This window comes from Pituophis catenifer, unplaced genomic scaffold (assembly GCF_029215685.1).
Source record: "Pituophis catenifer annectens isolate HBS135680 unplaced genomic scaffold, rPitCat1.0.hap2 SCAF_13, whole genome shotgun sequence".
NCBI classification, from domain to species: domain Eukaryota; kingdom Metazoa; phylum Chordata; class Lepidosauria; order Squamata; family Colubridae; genus Pituophis; species Pituophis catenifer.
Genome location: NW_027256893.1, coordinates 21,571,159 through 21,589,196, shown reverse-complemented (window position 1 = coordinate 21,589,196; position 18,038 = coordinate 21,571,159). Strand labels below are relative to the sequence as shown.

At 41.2% G+C, this 18,038-nt stretch overlaps 1 protein-coding gene across 1 annotated transcript in view; it reads right to left on the bottom strand.

Moving 5' to 3' along the window:
- Positions 1 to 1,673: 1,673 nt before the first annotated feature.
- The window catches only part of FTO (FTO alpha-ketoglutarate dependent dioxygenase), a 176,681-nt gene continuing 160,316 nt past the window's right edge, over positions 1,674 to 18,038 (bottom strand). The window contains exon 9 of the mRNA XM_070952940.1: positions 1,674 to 2,673. Coding sequence (XP_070809041.1) covers positions 2,529 to 2,673 — 145 coding nt within the window. The 3' untranslated portion in view covers positions 1,674 to 2,528. The remainder of the gene's footprint in view (positions 2,674 to 18,038) is intronic.

The window sequence follows — 18,038 nt, the reverse complement described above, 5'->3', positions numbered from 1 at the left end:
CCTTCCAATTCTCTTCTCTTAATTCTCTTCTCTTCTAATTCTATTCTATTCATTTTCTACTCTACTTTACTCTACTCTACTCTACTCTATTCATTTTCTACTCTATTCTAGTCCTCTGTTCTATTCTATTCTATTCTGTTCTGTTCTGTTCTGTTCTGTTCTGTTCTGTTCTGTTCTGTTCTGTTCTGTTCTGTTCTGTTCTGTTCTGTTCTGTTCTATTCTATTCTATTCTATTCTATTCTATTCTATTCTATTCTATTCTAATTCTATTCTACTCTACTCTACTCTACTCTACTCTACTCTACTCTACTCTACTCTACTCTACTCTACTCTACTCTACTCTACTCTACTCTACTCTATTCTCCCTAAAGGCAAAATAAGAGGTTTCCCTTGCCAACTTTCCTACCTTCAGAGCCGTGAGCTGATTTCATTTCTGCCGACAATTACTTACGGCTAATGCAAAGTCAACTATCAGTCCAATTTGAGGATTGCGAGATGGGAGCAAAGGGCCTTTTGCTTTGAACCTTGACATTTCTTTGGCTTCTCTGTTTAATCAAGAGCTTTTTGTAGAACTGATGAATATTGTCTAAAGGCAAGTGCAGACAGGCAAACAGATCTGTATCTTCAGTAATCCATTTAGCTTGACACACACACACACACACACACAGTGTGTGTGTGTGTGTGTGTGTGTGTGTGTGTGTGTGTGTGTGTGTGTAGGGAAGAGGGGGGGGGACCAATTTCCCTGCCATTTTGTCCAGCAGCAATGATGAAAAATGAAAGGCGGGCCAAGTCCAAAATTCAGTAAAATAATTGGAAAGGAGGAGTCCTTCTCCATCGGATCCTGGCTCTTCTTAGGGAAGATTCAGATTTCATCAGGAAAGACATATGGCAGACAATACCATGGTTTGGTAGACTGCATAATCTTCATGCTTTGTTGTGTAGCCCACCCTCTGACCTACTAAATCCTGTTTGTGGTCGCTCAGGGGAAAGAGGACAATTACGGGATAACTTCTCCTAGCTACCTATTCCGAGTGAAGATCACAATCAGGTGTGACCAGTATTGCTGGACCAAAATATAATTTCGCTTATCTCAGAAGGGGACTTAACAGAAAGCAAAATAATAGAAGTTGGAAGGGACCTTCTTTCAGAGTTTGTTGCAAAAAATCAAATCCAGAAAGCACACGCAGGTAACTGATTCTGCAGGATTCATTAACTTCCTTTTATATACATAACAACACAGACAGTACCAACCGTGGATTCTTCCAAGAGTTACAGGCAAAAAAACACAAGCAGAGGAGAGATTGTAAGTAAGTTCTTAGTTTCAGTTCAGCAGACAGTCCAGATTAGTTTCGTTTTAGAGCTGAGCACAGAATCAGAGGTCAGCACAGCTATGCCACGCCCAGACTTCTTGCTTAAGTTTCTGTTTCCAAAACAGCCCTCATTGGCCGACCCAGTTTTTTTTTTTTTTTAATTTGATTTATATGCCACCCTTCTCCGGAGACTCAGGGCGGCTTACAATGCGCTAAGCAATAGCCTTCATTCTTTTGTATATTTATACAAAGTCAGCTTATTGCCCCCACAACTGGGTCCTCAATTTACCTACCTTAGAAAGGATGGAAGGCTGAGTCAACCTTGAGCCTTGGCGAGATTCGAATCTGCAGTAATTGCAGGTATCTGGTCTTTAATAACCAGCTTAATAACAGGGTGCCTTAGACCACTGTACTACCAAGGCCAGTTGCTATGCCTATTCATTGGCCGACCTTGTTACCATGTCTCCATTCCAGTTCATGAATATTCTGACACCTTTGAGGTCCTCTAGTTCAGCCCTCTGTTCAAACAGAATAATAGATTCCCAATTTCTTGGCCGACTCGATGGCGTTTGCCATGTAACCGAAGACCAAAATATCATTAAACATCATTAAACATCAATAAAACAGGCATCTGTTGGTCCTTTATTTCTCATTACCTATCTGAAATGCTCTTTGGTATGGATATCGCTTGAGTTTTTAGCTCCAGTACAGATTCCAGATAATCTACTTTTCATAATCCTGCTCCAACGTCCTTTTTGATTGACCAATAAATCAGAATATTTGTAGCTCAGGGTTGTAATGAAACATCTGCAAGAAAACAACCAAGCTAAGAGAGCACCAAGAACCATCCCCCTCCTCCTCCTTTCTGCAAACCTCCTCCCTTCTAGCACTGATGATGTAACCTAGTTGGGTAATGAAACATCTGCAAGAAAACAAACTCAAGAGAACACCAGGGGTCCCACAGTCCTCCTCCTCCTTTCTGCAAACTCCCTCCCTTCTAGCACTGATGATGTAACCTAGTTGGGTAATGAAAAGTCTGCAAAAAAACAACTAAGCTCAGAGAAAACCCAGGACCCCCTTTTTGATTTGTTTCTCAACCGACCATGCTACTGAATGTCGCTAAATCTGCAATTAATTAACGGGCTTCTTTGTTTTCATTCTTTTTCTTTGGTGCTTCTTAGCAGTGGAACTCCAACTCCTGTTTCTGATAAAGCTTTTCTAATCTTCCAGAATTGTCTGTAGTTCAAATATTATATCATCAAGATCGAAAGGTAATGGCATCCTGGGATCATTGTCCTCCCAGTAAGGCTTGCATTTCGGTTTCTCGTCCTCCGGTAAGTTTTCTGTAAGTGGTGAATGGCACCTAAAATAAACAAACAAATAAATAAAAAAAAGATTGGAAATTAGTTACTGGAAGCAGTTCAAGATTTAATGCTTTAAGACGCGACCTCGGGAAATCACACTAAGCGCATTGAACGGATCGGTGCAATGCAGAACTTTTATTTTGCAGTTTTTTTGCAGAGGGAACAAATTCAGTTTGTTTTCACTTGTTTTGATATATTTTTTTTCTCTCCAAAGAGGAATCAGGTATAATTGTGGACAGACACAGAGTTCTTAGATATAAGAAGCTCGAAAGTATAAAGTCAGTGTTGAATTTTCAAGGTCTAATTGTCCTTTCCGTGGTTTGTAAATTGTAACCTGCTTGCCTCTTACAATTTACAATTTAAGAGCAGACATCCGAAGGAAAGGTCCATATATTTTTTTAAAAAAAAACCACAAAACCAGCAACATTCTTTGTCGTCTAGCAAAAAGAAAATGAATTCCAAAAAATTAGCCTTTTTAAAAACACTCTGTGACTGAGAGGGGGAAAAACGGAAAAAAAATGTCTTTTGAAAAACAGACTTTGCAAATAATGGAAAGTGAGGTTCCGGAAGTGTATTGGAAAGAGAAAACAGACAACATTTATTGGATTCAGACTTAATCATGCTTACACTCCCTTAAATCAATTAGACCAGAATGACCAACTTAGATTTCATTGATGTCAAAGGATACATTTTATTGTCCGATTAATATAAAAGCTGAAGAGCAGCCATTCACAGAGAGAATTCAACCCACCCGCATTTTGATGGCAAATTATTTCTTCATTACTTCACATTCTTATCTGGAGTGGTTGCTTCCTGCCGGTCCTTTTTTGCTGTTATTACGAGATTATTGAGGGAGATTAAACCAAATTTATTGCGCTAAGGTCACAGGGTAGATTAAATAATATTGCAGGAGGTGGCTTGTAAATCTGAGAGATTGGCAAAAGGGAAGAAGAAGAAACGGGGGTGGGGGAAGGTGGCTGGTTGCAGAGGAAGGTTAATAACAATTTCTGCTGATGAATAGATGGGCAAAACTCGAGCAAAATTAAATTAAGGGGTTAGCAGTCGCTACATTCTCAGAGGATCCCTTTGAATTACACTGTTTCTTATTAAAGAGAATCTTCATCAGCAAATCTGGAGCTTAATTATCATAAGCAACTGAATCTGTGCGGGAAGATTTTATGAGTTGTAAACCCACCCCTCTCAGAAGATTATGTTATAATAAAGGCTGCCATTTAATTCTCCTTGTACTAGTGAATTTGTAGCCATTTAGTGTTTCCCATCTTAGTCAATTTTTTTTTTTAACCGCTGTGTGTTTTAATTTGCCAACTGCTGGCTCATTATCAAATGCTTATGAAAGCGTGCAAAGTGGAAGACAGATTTGGTTATTTGTAATAGGAGAAGGAAGACAGCCGAAAGATAATCTTTGAAAAAACACCCTTTTTCTAGGTAGCTTGTTTGCGTTTCAAAAGGGAAAAAATGATTCTTCCGAAGTTTAGAATAGAATAGAATCATAGAGTAGAGTAGAGTAGAGTAGAGTAGAGTAGAGTAGAGTAGAGTAGAGTAGAGTAGAGTAGAGTAGAATAGAATAGAATAGAATAGAATAGAATAGAATAGAATAGAATAGAATAGAATAGAATAGAATAGAATAGAATAGAATAGAATTCTTTATTGGCCAAGTGTGATTGGACACACAAGGAATTTGTCTTTGGTGTATATGCTCTCAGTGTACATAAGTAGAATAAAATACATTCATCAAGAATAAAAAGATACAACACTTAGTAATACTCAAGGTTACTAATAAGCTATCAAATCGTACTAGGAAACAAATAAAAACAATATAAATTGAAAGATATAAGCAACATGGTTATAGTTATAAGTGGGAAGAGATAGATACTAGTAAGGAAGAGAAGAATAATAGTGATACAGTCTTAGTAAATTATTTGACAGTGTTGTGGGAATTAGTTGTTAAGCAGTGATGGCATTTGGGAAAAAACTATTCTTGTGTCTAGTTGTTCTGGTGTGCAGTGCTCTATAGGGTCGTTTTGAGGGTAGGAGTTGGAACAGTTTATGTCCAGGATGTGAGGGGTCTGTAGATATTTTCACAGCCCTCTTTTTGACTCGTGCAGTATATACAGGTCCTCAATGGAAGGCAGGTTGGTAGCCATTGTTTTTTTTTTTTTTTTTTTTGCAGTTCTAATGATCTGAAGTCTATGTCTGTCTTGTTGGATTGCAGAACCAAACCAGACAGTTATACAGCTGCAGATGACAGACTCAATCGTTCCTCTGTAGAAGGTGCGTTATTCCTCTGTGTAAGGTGAGTTATTGGTACCCCTGTCCCTGCCTCTAATTAAGTCAGTGATGGTGAACCTATGGCACGCGTGCCCGAAGTGGCACACGGAGGCATGTCGCCTGGCATGCATGATGTCACCTGCTCCTCTTCTGGGTTTCTGGTGTGCATGACAATCAGCTGGCCTTTTTGCATGTGGCAGAAACTGGAAGAGCTGGCCTTCTGTTTTCCTGTATGAGCATGTGCACCAGCCAGCTTATCGTCTCATGTGCATGCGTGCCAGAAACCCAGTAGACTAGCTGGCCAGAGTGCATGTGCGTACCGGAAACCGGAAGTTCATTTTCGGGCACGTGCATGCACCCTGGGCAGCTCTTCTTCCGGGTTGCGGCCTAGACAAGCGTGTGCGCAGTCCCTTTTTGGCACTCAGTACCAGAACATCATCTAAAGGAGTGAAAGTTACTCTGGTATTAATTCAATACTCAGCCTTAGCTCCAAAGGACCCCATCTACAAAAGGCTACCACTGTGCCCAAACTAACATAAAGCAGAACGCCACATCTTCATTTGAAGCCAAAGGGTTCAGGGACTGGCCCCGACAATCAACCGATTAATGCTTTCAACACCCTTCAAATGATTAATGGACGCAATCGCTTGGCCACGTTTGACCCTTGAGAAAAGGATGAAACAAAACCCATCCAAAAGGGGACATCATTTCTCCTGGGGATTATTGATGGCGGAAAAACACCCAGGGGACGATGTCTGTCAAGTTCACACCCATGTTGGAAAGCGGTTAATTGCGGCTCTACCTTCTCGCGCACTCAATCCCTGGTGCATTACAGCACAAGGACAGTATTAACACATCACATTCCTATATATCTTCTCCAGTTCCACTTCCGGCTGTGATAATAGCATCTGTTAACATGCATTAAGTACCATAAAGTAGCACATCACTTCATAAATAATAAGATTAACCGACCTCGGGGTCCTGAAGAGAGAGAGAGAGAGAGAGACAAAAAAAAAAGAGTAATGTGTTTCAATGTTCTCATTATTTATTTAAAATACAAATGAAAGGAACACAAGTTACTCTCTTTTTTTTGTCTTTGGGGGAGAATCCTCTTAGCATAAATATTAAATTGCGCCTTTGATAAAAAAACATGCCACGTTGAAAAAGTGAGGATTTGTCGCGCGCGGGGACCTCAAGGTAACTTGAGTTGAGCATCAGGTTTCCTGGTCCTAACCTGTGTGATAATCCTGGGTTGGAAACTTCTCCTCTCTCTTCACCTTACTAAAAAATGGATGCCATTAATATTCAATAAAAGTTGAAGCCAATTACAAGCTCTGACAAGATGCTTAATTCAGGGTTTTTTTTTTTCCCTTAGTTGCGTCTCTCACTGTGTCTCTTCCCCCCCCCCTTCCCCATTTGATACTCTAGGTGAAACATTTCAAGGCAAAGGTTTTCTAAATCCATTAGCATATTTGGGCAAGTCTTAAGTTCTTCAAACAGCAGAGGTTCAGCGAATGTTAATAAGAACAAAGGACTTTTCAAGGATGACCCTATTGGGTGGGTTGAAATTCAGCTAAATTCAAACTATACAGAACATAAAATCATAGAGTTGGAAGGGACTTTGGAGATCTTCTAGGCCAACCCCGTTTGAGCAAGAGACCCTATACAGCGGTGAAATCCTCTGAAGTCTGCTACCAGTTCTGTGAGTCTGCTAATGAGCACGCATTTCGTGCTTCAGGCGCATCCACACAGCGCTAAAAAAGGAACATTTTGAAGCCTTCTGAGTCTGCAAAGGTAAGTAGAACAGCGAGGGGAGGGGGGAATCTGCTATGCCACGTGATTTAGATTAGCTAGAAAGCAGGAAATCCTATGATTTTAGCTAATATAAGTCGCGTGTCACAGCTGATCGTCGCCCAGCTGATCATCGGAAATACCGGTTCGCTCGAATCAGTAGCATTTTTTACTATTGGTTCAGGAGAACCGGTCTGAACTGGTAGCATTTCACCCCTGACTCTATACCATTCTGGACAAATGGTTATCTGGTCTCCAGGATTAAAAATAAAACACACTTGGAAGGCCATTTAAGGGTAATGTGGTTATATCTCCGTTTCAGGGGTGAAATGCTCCTGGTTCGGACTGGATCACCCGATCCGGTAGGGATGATGGCAGGTGGTTCGGAGAACCAGTAGCAAAAATCTCTGCCCCCCTCCCCATGCCCAGCTGAGCCGTGCCTCTTCAGCTCAACCTCTTCGGCTGAAAAAATGCTTTTAAAAGTTTTTAAAAAAGCCTCTGATGATCGCGCGGCTCAGCTGGGATCATCAGAGCCTTAAATAAAGTATTTTTTCTACAAACTTTTCGGCTGAAGAGGTTGTAGAAAAAATGCTTTTAAAAGGCTCTGACGATCCCAGCTGAGTTGCTTGATCGTCAGAGGCTTTTTTTTCTTTTAAAAGCAAAAAAAAAATGCTTTTAAAAGAAAACAAACGCCTCTGACAATCAGGCAACTCAGCTGGGATCTTCAGAGCCTTTTAAAAGCCTTTTTTTTAAATCTCTTCAGCCGAAGAGGTTGTAGAAAAAATGCTTTTAAAAGTTAAAAAAAAAAAAGTTGGCCATGCCCACCCAGTCACATCCCCTCCCCCCAAGCCATGCCCACAGAACCGGTAGTAACAAATTTTACATTTCACCACTGCTCCGTTTTCCCCAAAACGAAATAGGATTTAAAATATAATTGATAGGACCAAGGCCAAACTAGATTATGAGTCAGGTGTAGGTTCAAAAAAAAAAAAAAATCAAATTAAGGAGTTACTTTTTCACCCATAATTTTTATTGCCTTAATAATTTCCTCTTTTGTAATGTTAAAAATGACCATTTCAATTTTTGGAAGGAATCCAGAAGTTCCATCAAAGGTTTTTCATGCAAGAACTGATCCTTCACTATGCCACCATATTTAACGAATAGCCTGTAATAGATCCATCCTTCTCGTGAGCGTATTGAAACAAGGGGTCCCTAAGTTCGTTATCCAGTATGCAAAACCATATATCCTTCTGCCTATTTTGAGTTGATAACTCATAAATTCTATTATAGTACATGTCTCAAGTCCTTAGAAAATGGATCAAGGAGAGCCACTTCTACCTATTTATCAGCAATTCATCATGTCCAATTTGATGTATGTCTTTCCCTCATAGCATTCATTTGATTTTCCCCAAGGAAAAGAAAACAGCAATTTGTTTAGAGCGTTGACCATAAATTTAAAAAAATATTAATTTTTCATATAATTTCAATTATATGAAATATTAATTATAAAAAAGCAAGTTACTCCAAGCATGCATTAATCCAGTTTGGAGATGGTGACTAGCTTAAGAGAAGACCCACCTTGTTTTCATATGGCTCATTCTTGGTTAATTTTAATGTTTTAATTCTTAATGCTGAAGGTTTTCAGTGTTTCCCTGTTCTTCTTATAATGTGTTTTGATATTGTTGTAAGCCATCTGGACTTGCTTGACAGGGAGATGGGCAGCATATAAATTTAATAAATAAACTCATTACACTTGTAAAACATATGAAGAACGGTTGCAGGAATTGGGTATGTCTAGTCTGGTGAAAAGAAGGACCAGGGGAGATATCAAAGCAATGTTCTAATATTTGAGGGGCTACCACAAAGATGAGGGGGTCAACCTACTTTCCAAAGCACCAGAAGGCATCCGAAGATACAACAGATGGGAACTAATCAAGGAGAGAAGCAACCTAGAACTAAGGAGATACTTTCATAACAGTGAGAACAATTAACCAGTGGAGCATCTTGCCTTCAGAAGTTATGGGTGCTTCACCAATGGGGGCTTTTAAGAAGAGAGTAGACAGCCACTTGTCTGAAATGGTATAGGGTCTCCTGCTAAAGCAGGTGGTTGGACTAGAAGACATCCAACGTGTCTCCCAACTTTGTCATTCTATGTTGTATGTTATACTGAGAGGTGACATTATCGATGCTGCCCAAATTAGTGGTAAGAATGAATGCATTACTTCAGATTAGAGAAGTTATACCCTGTTTCCCCTAAAATAAGACTCAACCGGAAAATAAGCCCTAGTATGATTTTTCAGGATGCTTGTAATATAAGCCCTACCCCCAAAATAAGCCCCAGTTAAGATTGTCAGCCAGATGGACACATTTAGTACCGTATTTCCCCAAAAGTAAGACCTAACTGGAAAATAAACCCTAATGTGTCTTTTGGAGCAAAAATTAATATAAGACCCAGTCTTATTTTTGGAAAAACACGGTACTTTATTTAATATTTTCTTTTTTATGGAAAAGAAAATCGTTGGCTTGACTGTACTGTGTTTTCCCTGTTTCAGAAATATTTGAACCATAAAACTGTGAAACAAATCTGTTCAATTGACCATCTCAAGAACCTTCATGGGGCTACCTCAGCGAAACCAAGCTGAAGATATCTATTCTTCTGGAATCCCAAGGAGACTCTTCCAACCCGCTTATTTTCTGGGTTGTTATACATACAATTTGATGATTGGATCTATTCAATATGTTGGGAGACACTGGTCACGATACTAAAATTAACCACTTTAGCTAAAGTGTGTGTTAATTATGGGCATGCCAGCAGTCAATAAAAGGTTAATGCAAAAGTCAGAAGGATAAATTTATTTCAGCAATGCCTCAGTCAGACTAACATTATGCTTGGTGTTTTTAATCAATAGGTTTTATACTAATGTGCTAACCATTTATTTTAAAACACTCTTCTGCTTTCTCCCTTCCTTGACTAAGATCTACAGCTGTTTGGGGGAGAAAGCAAAAGACACACACACACATAAACACTCCTGTTGACAAATAGCACTCAACGCAGGTTTTTGATTTCTAGGTTTGGCCTACTCCAGAAATAAGCTGAACTTTGTTGAAAACATGAAGTGAGATAATGGCAAACAATAGCAACCAGAAACTAAAGCATGGTTTCTCTAAGAAAAGGCAAAGTAAATAACACAAAAGAAAAATAGACAAAGGCTGCCACAGGCGCCCCCGACACGAGTGACGTCAAGATGGCTACGCCCACATCACTGGTTCCAAACATCTTCCATCACTTTACAATAATACAATAATATTGTATTATTGTATTCATACAAACACAGTTCTTAAACATAACATTTATTTATAATAACATCTATATATTTGTTCTAACACTATACATTTGCCTTGGCTACCCTCTTGTTATCCAGTGGAACTAGTGATGTTATATCTATGTCCAATGTTTTTTTAATTTTGTATTATTAATAAAAAACTTTTTTTAAAAAAAAATAAAGATGGTTACCCCACCCCTGCCCCCCAAAGTCAAACACAACCCTGATGCTGCCCTCAATAAGATCAAGTTTGGGACCCCTGCTTTATACCATCCCAGAAGAATGGCTCTCCAATCTTTTCTTGAAAAACTCCAGTGACCAAGTACCCACAACGCCAGGAGCCAAGCGATTCCATTGATTAATTATTCTCAGTTTAATAGATCAATCAATTTCCTATCAGGAATTCCTCTTTATTTCTTAAGTTGATTCTTCCTTATCATATACCTCCGGACCCCCTGAATGAGCATGCATCTACGCAGCAGAATTATCCATTTAAGTTTGCAAAGGGCAATTAAAAACTTGTTTTTAAAAACACACCATGAAATTGAAGCTGGCCTGGAAATAAATTCTTACATATTTGTATTAAAAAAAAAAAAAACGGGCCTGCAAACCCTAGTTGCTTTTTCTTTGCAGGACCCCCCCCAAAAAAGAAGAAAGCAATTGTCTTCAGAGTTGTGGTTCGCTCCCGATCAGCTCATGCTGCTAAATGCAGTGGCGTTTACAGAAACATGTTCTCCTTGGGCCAAAGCTCAAACTTTGCGTTGAAAGCTGTCACAGAAACTTTAAGCCGTTTCCACTCACAGAATTTAACAATTATGCCTCCTGGATGAATAAATTTGCAACGTCTGTGGGAAGGTGTTATACATATGCATGCGCACACCTCTCTCAGTATAGATCTATGCCATATATCACAGTAAGGTATTCAGTGATATTAGATGTAGTAGGGGAAAAATTTTGAATTTCAGTAAGTCTTCAGATTCTTTACTACGCCGTGGACCTACTGATCCCATAGGATTCAAAATATTCATTCCATAATATTATCCCTTAATCTACAACTGTGACTAAAGTACTTGGGACAAAATACAAGGCTAGCTGAACTGCCAACCCAAAAGGGCCGCGAGCTGACAGGTCTATTTCTATTCAGATGATATGTGATTCTCTTTTTTTCTGTTTTTCCTCGCTTTATCCATTCAGAAATGCCATCTCTCTCTCTCTCTCTCTCCCTCCCTCCCTCTCCCTTTATCTAGATATCTTCTACCTATCTACAAACTTTCTCTCTCTTTCTCTCTCTCAAGAGCTCCGGTGGTGCAGTGGTTAGAATGCAGTATTGCAAGCTAATTCTGCCGACTACCAGCAGTTCAAGTCTCCCCGGCTCAAGGTTGACTCAGCCTTTCCATCCTTCCGAGGTCGGTAAAATAAGGACCCAGATTGTTCGAGGGCTGCTCTGTAAACCACTTAGGACTGTAAAAGCTACTATGAAATGATATGTAAACCTTCTTATTGCAACGCGCTCTACATGGGGCTGCTCTTGAACAGCATCTGGAAGCTCCAGTTGGTGCAAAATGTAGCAGCCCGCACAATTTTGTGCAGACCCCGGTGTGCACATGCATCACATCTTCTGCGGGAGCTGCACTGGTTGCCGATTTGCTTCTGGGTGCAATTTAAGGTGCTGGTTGTCACCTTTAAAAGCCCTTCATGGCTTGGGACCAGGTGATCTGAGGGATGGTCTCTTGCTGGTCACATCTACCTGACCCATCAGAGCGGGGAGGCAGGGAATGTTGCGGGTGCCATCCCCGAGGGAGATACAACTGGTGGGACCCAGAAGAAGGGCCTTCTCTGTGGTGGCTCCTTCTCTCTCTGGAACATCATCCCCCCCAGAGATTAGAATGGCCCCCACTCTGACACTCTTCCGGAAGGTGCTGAAGACCTGGTTCTGCCAGCGGGCCTGGGAACCCAGAGCGGGATGGAGCCCATTAAATGGCTTGTCGCTGTGGTGGGAGGTGGGGGGTGATTTTATTACATTAATTTATTTGATTTTTTATTTATTTTTTATTAGTTTTTAAATGTGGTTTTTATATTCTATAAGCCGCCTTGAGTCGCCATGGGCGAATAGGCGACAATATAAATTTAATGAATAAATAAATAAAATAAAATAAACTTGCTTCTTATAGTGATAGCACTTAGACTTATATATCGCTTCACAGTAGTTTTACAATCCTCTCTAAAATGAATACTTCCCTGAAGGAACCGTGTCTCATCCGCCCACGACATCTATTTCAGCAGTGAAAGAGTGGATAGACATGGCGGAAAGACCTCTTAGCCCATTTGAGGGACACGTGCTTTCCTTCGCCGAGATGTCCACCATCTGCAGAGCATCGTCTACGGGGATCCGCCAAGCCTTCTCCTTTCCCTGCGTCGTTTGCCCGTAGGTATTTCCGCCCGCAAAAAAAAAATGTAACTTTAATTTCATCTGACTTCAATTGTGTTCAAATTACAGTCAAAAAAAAAAAAAAAAGGAAGCAGACAACAAGCTGTAAATATTTAAAGAGACAGAAAATCATTGGGAATCGTGCCTTTATGAATATTTGATGACAAAAGGTTAGATCTGCTGCTGGTAAATTACCAGAAATTATGTCCGTCATGTGACTCTGTCAGCAAAGGTTAATACAAATAGGTTTAGATTTAGATGAGATGACAACGGGGATTAAAAAGTATTTGTCCTGTCTTCGCCGCAAATTACTTCCACACCTCCCCCCCACCTACTTCCAGCACTCCAACACCCTCTGCCCCATTTTTAACGTAACATAGTTTATTGTTAGGATCGTGGCAGCCGAGTTGCACTTCCCAAAGAAATCATTTTGCTGTGCAAAATGTCCCTTTTCACCCCAGCTAACCTGACTCTTTAATTGTTCACTTCTGGAAGGGACGTCCTAGGCTCCTCAATTCCTCAGGGCTTCCCATTCCAAACTGTTCTCAAACAGTTGTGATAAAGCAATGCCAATCAAGGGAGAGAAGTTAGTTAAAAATAAAATGTTTTACTGGCTTCAGAAAAATAATGCTCAATGGAATCCTTTGCGTGCTGATCAAGTCTGTAGAGATAGTAAACAGAATAGCAGAAGAGTTGGAAGGGTGCCTGGAGGTCTTCTAGTCCAACCCCCTAGGGACCGGTTCCATGGAGAGAGGCTTTTCCGGGGACCAGAGGGGATGTGATTTCACATGCTGCCTGCATCCCATAGATAGGGCTTCGCTGGTTTGGGCGGCCTGGTTTCTGGCTTGCCGTGGCTCAGTGCCAATCCACGGACTGGGAGTTGGGGGACCCCTGCCCTATACCATTTCCAGGCTCTTCTTAAAAACCTCCAGTGATGGAGCACCCACAACTTCTGGAGGCAAGTTGTTCCACGGATTAATTGTTCTAACTGTCAGGAAGTTTCTTCTTAGTTCTAGGTTGCTTCTCTCCTTGATTAGTTTCCATCCATTGCTTCCTGTCTTGCCTTCAGGTGCTTTGGAGAATAGGTTGACTCCCTCTTCTTTGTGGCAGCTCCTGAGATATTGGAACACTGGTATTATGTCACCCCTTAGTCCAGGGGTCGACTACCTTAAACACTCAAAGAGCCACAAAGGTCCTAACCGGAAGCACCCCGTTCAATTCTGGAGCCGACTGGAAGTCCAGTTCCCCTACCATAGATTCTCCTCCTTACCGCGGGGTCTTTTTTCCTCTACCTGTTCTAACCAAAAGCCCTATCAATTGTGGAGCCAACCGGAAAATCCGCCCCTTGCCATAGAGTTTCCTCTTGCCGCTCCATGCTCCCCCACAACTGGAAGCTCCTCTCAAAATCATGGTGCCGACCGGCAACAGGGAGCCACAGCAGAGGGATGAAAGACCCCTGCCTTAATCCTTCTTTTCATTAAACTAAACATACACAATTCCTGCAACCACACTTTGTATGTTTTAGCCTCCAGTCCCCTAATCATCCTGGTTGCTCTTCTCTGCACTCTTTCTAGAGTCTCAACATCTTTTTTTTTAATATCGTGGCAATCAAAACTTGATGCAGTATTCCATGGGCAGTCTTATTAAGGCATTATAAAGTGGTATTAACACTTCAAGTGATGGTGATTCTTACGGCTACAACTTGGCCCAACATTTCCATTGCTACGTTAAGTGAGTCATGCTGGATTTAATGTCCTTTTTTTTTTGCCACAGTTGTTAAATGCAGTTGTTAAGTAAATCACATTGTTGTTAAATGAATCCACCTTCCCCCTTGCTAGAAGCTGGCTGAGAGTCACATGGACCCCAGGATCCTGCAACCGTCCTAAATACTTGCAGGTTGCTAAGTGTCTGAATTTTGATCGGCGACGGTGGGAATGCGACGTACGGTCACCTATCCGATGAATACCAACCAACTCATACATTAAAATCAGATGAGAAAAATATGTATTACGCCCATGCATAGCTGTACTTGTGTTTATGTGTGCGAAAGTCTGTGTATTATACACATCTACCTGGATCTCTATATTGTGTGTGTGTATGTGTGTCTATGAGTGAGTGAGTGAATGAATGAACGATGACAGATTGGATTAGACACGCCTGGAGCCATCCAAGGGCTTTGAGTGGCCTGCTGAGATTTGATTCTCAGCTCCAGACTTTTCTTCTGCAACATTTAGTTCCACACGGAAGGAAGCCATTTAAAACATCAGGGAGCCTGGCTGGATGATCAGATTTAACAGATCAATACCATTGATGATACTCCTGTCTAAAAGCATTGGGGGCTCCCCATCAGAAGTGCATGGAAGCACCAAACATTTGGGGACGTCTGCTGATCCATTACCTTCTAACGGTCTTCTTCCAGAGAGACCCGCGAGACACCTGGCCTTTTCTGCCTTAGTTCTTCCACCTAACTAATTTCCAACCGAGTGCCTGAATCAAATGTACCCCTTCAGAGGAAGTTCTGACCTACGGAGAAGGAAGGGGATAAAAAAGAGAGGCAGAAAAAGAGACAGGACTCAAGAGCTACAACTAGACTCGTTGAAGCATGGATAGAGGAGAATATTTGTAGCTCAGGGTTGAAACGAGGGGTCCTTGGTGCTCTCTGAGCTTGGTTGTTTTCTTGCAGTCTTCATTACCCTTCACTGAAGCATTAAGTCTCAGGGTTTCGGGTCATCTTCTAGCCAGCTTGAGACAGCCATCCTGTCCTCTCGACATCTACTGGACTCGTGTAAATCTTAATGACGCACTCAACAGCACGAGACCCAGTGGGATACAAATGGGTTCTTTGTGTAGCAGCTTGATTCACCGAGATTTGAGTTATCTGAAAAGTAACTCTTCCACTCCGTGATATACACCTGGTGCCTCCCCACTCCCCCCGAATGGCATTGGATGACATAATTCCAACTTGCTGGATTTAATGCTCTAAAAAGCAACTCGGGTTGGTCTCGTTCCCACTGAGGTTAACTCTTGAAAGACAGATGGAAGGAAGTCCTTTAAAACATCAGGGAGCCTGGCTGGATGATCAGATCAACGTCTAGGTTTGAAAAAAAAAAGATTTCAGTATCCATTAGAGAGACCAAAGAAGAAGAGTAAGAAGGTTTACATTCTAAGCCAGAGGTCTTCAAACTTGGCAGCTTTAAGACTTGTGGACTTCAACTCCCAGAATTAAGACTTGTGGACTTCAACTCCCAGAATTCTCCAGCCAGCATAGCTTCAATTCCCAGAATTCTCATGGAGAATTCTGGGAATTGAAGTCCACAAGTCTTAAAGCTGCCAAGTTTGAAGACCTCTGTTCTAAGCAGAGATGCAACGTGTTGGATTTGACCATGTTGCGTGGAGTTGCTCTTTACTGGCGTTTCTCCGTGGAAAGAAGGAGAGGTGCAACCTGTTCAGTGAGGAAACATCGCTCAAAGCAAATGTAAGACACGGGAAACATGGGTTGATTAGGATTTTTTGTTTTTAAGCGCTTAGTTGGAGAAAACGGCAAGCCAAGGCTGGGATGACAAATATGGAAAACGCTCACTCAGATGCGTCAACATCCTATGTACGATCAAAAACAGGTTAAAGATGGTAAAATGGACTTGAGGGATTCAAACGACTGGATTCTTGGCAAGCAAGAGACTCAACGGGAATTGACAATATTTCCATCTGTCAATTACAAAAAGGCCACATTGCTTGGATCTGCACATATACCACCCACCTGCCGGGATGTCATCACATCTCGTTTTTGACTGCATGCGCTCACATTTGCGAACCGGTAGTGAAGGTAAGTGAATACCACCCCTGATGTATACTATGCTGATAGATTATGAGGTTCTTGGGAAGAATTTGATGAACATGAAGGCTAATACCAGCTAAAGAACTGGCAGTATAGTGGTTAAGTCTAATGGCATGTGAGAAGGACCTTGGGAGACCAGGGGAAGAGATGCTGACTAGGGAACAGTCAGATAAGAGTTAGCATAGCCCTCAGCTGCATAAGGGCAGAGAAAGGCTCAGAAGGGAACCTCCCTAGTTTCTCCAGCTGTAAAGAAGACGGTGGGTGATTTGCATTGTCAGACTTGGAAGATTTAATTAATGCAGTTGTAGCTTAATGTAGAATTAACTCATCTGGTCATGTTTCCTGTCTGGTCTACTTGGACAAGGTGGTGGTCAAATAGAAGGGAAATCCAGCATGTAGGCCCTCCTCAGGCACAGAAGGGGAAAGGCCTGGAGACTAAAACATATGAAGAATGGTTGCAGGAACTGGGTATGGCTAGTCTAGAGAAAAGAAGGACTGGGGTGGGGGGGGACATGATAGCAGCATTTCAGTATTTGAGGGGCTGCCACAAAGAAGAGGGGGGGTCAATTTATTTTCCAAAGCACCAGAAGGCAGGACAAGAAGCAATGGATGGAAACTAATCAAGGCGAGAAGCAACCTGGTCATCCAGTGAGAACTTTCAAACAATGTTCAAGCTTAACAGGGTGATATGTTGACGACAGCACTCTAGAAATTAGCAGGCAGAACCGAGATAAAAATGAAATTCAATTGAATTAACGCTCCATATTAATATTCAACCTACTTAATGCAATTCAATGACTTTGCATAGCTGTGATTATGTTTCAAGTATAACAATTAAACTAAATTTTTAATTGCTCTAGGAAAAAAAAAAGATATGTCCCATTTAGATTCATCAGATCAATTATTTTTGCTTCAGTATAATTAGCAGGGGATATGGAATGGGACTGGCATTTCCCGAACAACGAACAAAAACTTTTAATACTGATATAAATATATTGATGCATATGCAGGTATTTTAAATCTGTAGCTGCATCTTGACTTTTGACGACTACCTGGAGAAGTTTATTCAGATTTCTTGCAATGTTTTTGGAACTGGTTTGCCTTCTTCCTAGGGCTAATAGAGAGAGATTGGTCCCAGATCACCCAGCTGGTTATTTTTTCCAGGACAGGACTAGAATATTCTCTCTCTCTCTGTCTCCCTCTCTCTGTCTCCCTCTCCCCCCATCTCTCTCTCACACACACACAAGTTAATTCCCTTAACAACTACATGACATTGGCTCTCCTACTTGAATTAATCTTGACTCCTGTAGACTGCTTGGATAAATTCCTGTGGCTTTCTTGGCGAGACTTTTCAGAAGTGGTTTACCATTGCCTACTTATTAAGATTTAGAGAGAGTGACTGGCCCAACATCACCCAGCTATCTGTGCACCTGAGGCTAGAATTCACAGTCTCCTGGTTTTTTAGCCTATGCCTAACTGATCCTTGCATTGACCCTAGTTTATATCATTGTCATGGCAAGGTCATGGATTAAAAATCTAACAATGAGGAGGAGGAGGAGGAGGAGGAGGAGGAGGAGGAGGAGGAGGAGAAGAAGGAGAAGGAGAAGGAGAAGGAGAAGAAGAAGAAGAAGAAGAAGAAGAAGAAGAAGAAGAAGAAGAAGAAGAAGAAGAAGAAGAAGAAGAAGAAGAAGAAGAAGA